General features: G+C 36.2%; 1 protein-coding gene across 1 annotated transcript; it reads left to right on the plus strand.

Moving 5' to 3' along the window:
* The first annotated feature begins 5,596 nt into the window (after nt 1–5,596).
* LOC128858180 (uncharacterized) lies at nt 5,597–6,593 on the plus strand. Its single transcript, XM_054094236.1, has 2 exons — nt 5,597–5,687; nt 5,748–6,593. Exon 2 carries the CDS (start codon nt 5,750–5,752, stop codon nt 6,203–6,205), a length of 456 nt encoding a protein of 151 aa, XP_053950211.1. The 5' UTR covers nt 5,597–5,687; nt 5,748–5,749; the 3' UTR covers nt 6,206–6,593.
* The last annotated feature ends 744 nt before the right edge of the window (nt 6,594–7,337 follow it).

A 7,337-nucleotide genomic window follows, 5' to 3' on the forward strand; every position in this document is an offset into this window, starting at 1 on the left:
ATCTTACGCAGAATCTTTCTCTCGAACATAGTAAATTAGGGCGCAAATAATAATAATCGAATATTTGCTAAAATTTAATCAAAAAAGTCTTGGTTTTTCCAATTCCCACTATTTATAGCACACTCTAGACTTCATAATCCACATAAGCTGTTTAACTATGACCCAAATGCAAAGTTCAAAAACGGTTTGAGATAGAAAATTAATAAAAATAATTTTGATTTATATTTTTCTGATTGGTTGTTTTGATTTTATTCAACGAGGCATAGCAACGGATGCCGGGTATTGTAATAATATGGTTATTAATAAAAAAATATTTTCTATAAATTATTGTTTGCAATTCTTTTATATACAAATCCTAAATCCCTCAAAACTACTCCTACGCGAGTGGGGCAGCGGGTTAAAGCTAGTTAAATATAAAATATAAATAGGTCAAATATTTTACATTTGCTTTGTGTAAGATTTTTTTAAGAGTGAATGATAAAAAAATCCTCTTACATCGATTGTAGTTGAATATTAAAATCTACTATGCCTGGACAAGTGAAAATATTTGATTCACTTGAAAGGAAAATCTTAGAATAAAAAAACTTTTCGATGATAAACTGTTTATTTTATTTAATAATGTATAATATATAGACATCGTGACATTTTTTTAAATTTGTATATCCTTGTTCACTCCGCTCGGGAGCATAGGGCCAAGACAAGACTCTTCCATTGTATACGGTTCTGGGCTGTTGTTTTTGCGCCGTCCGGAGTGATGTCGGCATCTGCTAGCAAGTGAACTTTGGCCGACCGCAACCTTTGCTTCCTTATGGGTTCCAGTCCAGTACCATTCTTGTGATGCTATCTGGTGGCTTTATATGTGTATGACCTGCGTTTGATTTGCCATAGAATGGGCTCCTCGTTCGTTGATCTCAATGGCGCGTCGTTGCTGATGGTGTTCGGCCAGAATATTTTACAAATGATGCGGAGGCGTTTGGTGATGAAAGATTGTAACCTCTGTGCGATGTTTCGCTTCCGTACAACAATACCGACATCACACATGAGCTGAATATTCGGAGTTTAGTGCGTCTGAAGATTTGGGAACTCACCCATACTATATGCATTCTCCCGAATGCCGCCCTTGCTTTGTTTAGCCTGCAGTTGACATCTTCATCTGCTTCGCCGTCTGCCGTAATGGTACAGCCGAGGTAGCAGTAGATAAAGCAGCGATAAATTCCACCGGCCACCCGTCAAACATTATAGGACTTGCTTTGTTGTGGCTGACTTCCATAGCCTTTGTCATGGCGATGTTGACCTCCAGTCCGACAGTGGGTACCAGCGTGACTACTCTGTCCGTCCTCGATTGCATGTCAGTGAGCTTATGAGAGAGGAGACAGATATCATCAGCGAAGTACAGGTCCTCAAGATGTCTGGAGAAATTCCATACGATGTCTGTTTTGTGCAGGGTCAATTAGCTCATAGAGAAGGGGCGACAGGGGACAACCTTGCCTTATAAGTGCGTTGGTGATGAATGGGTCGCTGATGTTGCCGTTGTGGAGCACTGCCAGTTCGGAGTTCTCCTAAAGGGCTCTAATGAGGCGAATTATCTTCAAAAATTAGGTTTGGCCATAAAGTGATTTATAGTAGTTTAAAGAAATCGTGGATCAAACTGCTCGAATGGCATGAACTAATGAAATTTTATCTTCAATTTGCTTTCTATTCTCATGCACTTTTTCTTTAATTCTCGCAAGTTGTTGTGTGAAGGATGCTACAATATTTAATAAATTATGGCGTAAAATTAGTCACCCCACCGGAAGATTTATAACTTTGTAAATGGCAAATTTGCAGCTCTAGTATACAAACAGACAAGTTATGGAGCACGTAAAGGTCAAACTAAAATGTTCTATCACTCAAAATAGTTATTTTTCATTTAATAGTAAAAAACAATAGTAAAAAAAAATGATGATTAATTTTGCGCCACCTTGTACATACCATATATTCGGCACGGTACATTTTCAAAGGCCTTGAAAACTGACTTAGGCCTTTCCTCGGACTTTACATTGCGTGTCAATGATTTAATTCCATATGAAGATCCTCGAAATCTGTTTCCAAGCTATCGCTTTAAAAAATATGAAATTTTTTTAAATTAGTATAACACTATCATCAAGGCTTGAGGTATTATTGTGAACAAATTTTTTGGTAGCCGAGGATTGTGTTTTTCTCTTTTCACTTTTCTCTAATAAACGAATCTCAGGATAATACATGCAGTGACACACGATAATGAGCTTCAACGCTTAGTGTTTCTGAAATTGTAAGCCAGTTTTTTGTTTCTTAATAAAGTCATTAATTTCAACTTGCTTCCCTGCATTATAAAATAGCTTTTAAACAAATAAAACGAAACAGAATATAGCAACTAAGTAAAATTGCGTTGCATAGTTATTGTTATGGACATAGCAAGTAAAATATGATTTATATTTTAGATTATAGCAAATATACTGACCACAAAGTTCGTTCACAAATTTCACAAACAGACCAGCCTGATGACACCATTTTTAAATGGTAGTAGCTAAATATAAAATCTAAGCAAGTTCGAACATTGTTTTGCAGGTCGCTTACAAAAGAATGATGCTAATTAATATTAACAGACTTCCTCTTCTAAAATGTTTGTTTCAGTTAAATTGTAAGCATTTGTAATTAGAATAAATATTAACCACTGAAAGTAGTGTTGTGTATGTATGTTTGTCCAAGTATCGTAATGACCCTGGCGAAAACATTTACCAAGCTTGCTACATATTTAAAAGTCTCCTACCCATCCAGTCGCGAAGATAGATGCAATCGATAAAGAGGCAAGTGGTGCTACATTTAGTACATACCTACATATGTATGTATGTATATACTTCCTGCGGCAAATGGCAAGCCGCAACGTGGCATTGCCTCTACTTGTACATGCTGCTGCAGCTTGGAAAAAATTACTCGCTCATTTTTCAACGGAAAATTTTGCCAATTCTCTCGTGTTTGAATTTTTTGTTTTTCAGTTCGGTTGTTTACCATAGTGCTACAAAGTCGCGGTAATCAACATTTTTTGAAAACAACAAACGAAGGTTAAAGAGGAACTACCCAAAAGACGGAAGAATGAAAACAAAAATGTGCGCCGACGGAGGCAAAAGTCAACTGTTCATTTATTGCTGGCGGTCGCGTCTGCGCAGTGTCTGACTGAGTTCGTGTCCGCATGTGCATTTTGTTTTGCGCGTTTCGCGTTTCGCGATCACATCCGCGCCTCAGTCTTGTCGCTCTTGCTCTTGCAATGCTAAACAACAATAACAAACTGGTAAACAAAAATGCACCAATAACATACGTACCATCTGCAAAAGAGCGGGGTACGTTGCATCAATTACCTGTTCTCTATTTTGTTATCGGCCTTACCTTTATGCTTTCACAGAAATACTCGTACGTGTACATATAAAATACGCCGGCTGTGCTCGTATCTACAAAACAATGGAAAAAAGAACAAAGTCGCCGGCGGTAAGAATGAAGACGAACTCAAACTGTACAGTACCCGGACATTAGGGTGAGCAACTGTTCAAAAGCCTGTATTTTCATTTAGAAAATTGTAAAACTGTAACTATTTAGTGCAGCTTTTGAACTGTAAAGTCAGCAATACAAAAACTTTTTCAAAAATTGCAGGCCCAGGAGGGCATTTGTGAATTTTGCATAGTAAATTAAATGTATTTTCCACTGTGAATGATTATATTTTGATTTGACCTTTTACTAACTAAGCTGATAGATCTACCGACGAAATTCCACTGTTACTTTGTTATTGTAAATTATCGATATTTACTGGATCAATTAAATTGCTGCATTGAGGCGTAGAATTTTCAAATATAGATATATGAATATACATATTTATTACATCTTCGTTAGATATTTGACCAAGCTTCCCTTCTACAATCTGCGGTATACTTGATGTTATCCTGCCGAGCGCCACATGGGTTTTATGCATAATAATCACGCACAAACACACTAGGCCGCGTTTGAATTGGATAGCAGTAAATTGAAACGCATTTATGTATTTATTTATAATTAGAAAACTATCGTCCCGATTTCGGAAAAAACTCCGATTTTTGGCCGAAGATTTCTTTAACATTTTTTGTTACAAAATTGTATCAACTTTTAGTTCTTTTATACTTTTTCGTACACTGGTATCAATTCTAAACTATTTTATTTTAATTGCTTAAAAATATCATCTGTTTCTCCTTCGAGCGTGGCTAATAAGCAATTGTTCAGTGCTGCAGGTCAGCTCTATACCGGTAGACGGTGCCGATAGCAAGGTGTAAACGCCGATACTTATTTAACAATGAGTATTAAATAATTATTCCTTACACCCAAGAAAAATTAAGTTCTTTTGTTATTATATTTTAAGTATATTTTATGAGCCTAAATTAATGTGATTGCGATTTATATACCTTTTTGTGTCTTTACAAATAAAAATACTGGATTTTTAAAAAATCATTCATTGTTTATTACTTAGACCCTTTAAAATGTTCGGTTCGGTTTCGGTTCGGTCTAGCCTGAAATTGGGCAAGTGTGATTCGGCTCGGTTCGGCATTAAAAATCGATGTTCAGTCGTTCTCTTCTCTCCTCTCCCTCCTAAAAACTAAGTTCATAAAATATTTATTATAAAATTGTCACATATTTATAAAGTTTCAGAAGCCACACGAAAAAGTCTTCTCCGTTCGGTTTTTGGGTGACCTAATATGCACATATGTACATACACACATAGATAAGTCAATGGACGAACAAAAATATAAATAATTCGAAATGGTGTAGGACTGTGATGCTGCCACCGTTGGCATCAGTTCAACGGCCCATAATGGTGGAATCAAAAATAATTTTACTTTCCGACGAAAACAACATAGTGGGACAATTTGACTTTGGTGTAAGCAATATTCAAAATGTATATTAAACTAAGTACAGTAACGGATTGTTAATATTAATAAGTATTTCTGCAGCATATTACTTTTATATAAGTTTTATGAGATTTTTTGTGTTCCTCAGGCCTTGCACAGAACTCATTCAAATTTATATTTGTATTTCCATCACCAATTGTACGACACTATGAGGAAAACTCCCGTGCAAAGGCTGCGCGTTGTTTTCCATAAAAATTTTTCTCAAAGCAAAACTTAAAATATTAAGTATCAATATAAAGTCCTTTATTGATTGATAATAATCGAATTCCAATTAAAATCTTTTTTTCTTCTTTTTTTATTTGTAATTTTTATTTAACCCTCTAGTACCCAAGACCGCCTGTAGACGGCCTAAGTTTATTTCACGCTTATTCCCTTTTAAAATACCATTTCGTTACTTTTTAAACTCTTTCTAATTCCGGAAAGTCCCAAAATTATTGCTGGTGCAGTTGCAGCAGCGTCTTGTTTTTTAATCAGCCGTCATAGTCATTTGAAGTCGGAAAATAGTGAAAAGCGGTCAAATTAATTATTCTCCAAAAGTGGTGTATTTTAAAAATTAAATAAAAATATTAGAAGTGTATTTAGCTTATAATAAAAATTATCATAGTGTTGCTGGTTGTGTTCAAAATATACGAAAGTTAAAAATAATAACGAAAAAAAAGTGTTTCCTGTATTTTATAAACCTTTGAAGACAGCCCGTCTAGAGGCGGTCCTGGGATAACTCGGAATAAATAACACTATGCGGTAAGTTTGAAATTTTGATATTTTTAGAGGGGGGCTAAGCTTAAAGTTTTGGTTTTTTAGAAATGGATCAACGACAAAAGTCTAAATTATCATCCCTCAATGATGAAGATATTGCAACATTTTTGGATTTACTAGAAATCGACGATGATACAGACGTGGAAGAAGATCTCGAAGATCTTTTATACGAAAATGTGGACGATGCAGAATTACCTATCGACACTGGAATTGACGAGGTGATTAACAGGGCGGTAAATTTGTCAGATTCTATGCTGGAATCAGAAGTGTGTGTCAATTTATGTCTCGTTGATCATTTCAATAACAGGTTTCAGTCCATTCCGATGACTCAACGTTTATGTGACGATGAACAAATGTGCGCACCGAAGATGAGGACTTTCCTTCGACAATATCTGCCAGATAAACCACATAAATGGGGTATAAAACTTTCGTTTTGTGTGACTCCTTCGGATTTTGTTATAACTTCGAAATATATTGCGGCGCAGGAGACAATGCTGTTCTGACTGATACACCAGATCTTGGGGCATCAGCGAATGTGGTGGTCCGATTTTCCCGTAATATTCCAGATTTTAAAAACCATATAACATATTTCGACAACTATTACACGTCACTGCCACTTCTGGTTTATCTAAAATCACGCGGAATACATTCGCTGGGAACTATTCGTTCAAATCGAATTCCGAATTGCAAACTTCCGACAGATCTTGATCTCAGGAAACAACCCCGTGGATATTCAACTGAATTTTGTGGATCTGCTTTAGGAGTTGACATTTCTTTATCAGTTTGGAAGGACAATAAAATAGTGTGACTCGCATCGAGTTACGCAGGCGAAAAGCCCTTCCAGAATGAAACAAATGTTATAAATAAGGTGTCGCGGTTCGTCCGCTCAGGAAAAAAATTTATTGATGTCGATTGCCCCAATGTAGTCCGTGAATATAATAGTCATATATGGGGGGCGTCGACCTCATGGATGGACTAATTGGGCGATATAAGATTCCCGTAAAGAGCAATAAGTACACAAACCGACTTTTTAATCACCTGCTTGATATGGCCATGATAAACGCTTATGTTTTGTTCAGAAGAATTAACAAGATTGACACGCATGCTAGGCAGTACCAACTGCCGAACTTCCGGGCAGAGATCGCATACGTACTATGCAAACAACAATATTCTTCAATACCAAGAGCTCCAGGTCGTCCATGACAAACTCCTCAAGTAAAATTTACTGGAAGAAAAGCTTACTTACCTCCTGACGACGTTCGCTACGACGGAGTTGGACATTTTGCAAAGTTTTTATCACGCACCGGTAAAAAAAGGTGCGAATATCCTGGCTGCACCTCCGAAACTCAAATCGTGTGCCGAAAATGGAATCTGAATCTTTGTTTTTCCCAACAAAAGGACTGCTTTCACAATTTTTACCATAAATAATTTGCACCAACTGCCTATTTATGCCCAAAAGCATGCCTTTCTTTTGTAGACATTTTTCTAAAACTATTTGAAATAAGACTGACTGCTTGTTTTGTATTGATTTTTGTTAAAAACTTTCTGTTTTGTTCAATAAAAGTACGTAATACACTGAATTTGCAAGTTTTTCATTTAGATTTTTTTTGGCGTTCTTTCCCAAAGCCGCCTGCA

The sequence above is a fragment of the Anastrepha ludens genome, chromosome 2 (genome assembly GCF_028408465.1).
Source record: "Anastrepha ludens isolate Willacy chromosome 2, idAnaLude1.1, whole genome shotgun sequence".
NCBI classification, from domain to species: domain Eukaryota; kingdom Metazoa; phylum Arthropoda; class Insecta; order Diptera; family Tephritidae; genus Anastrepha; species Anastrepha ludens.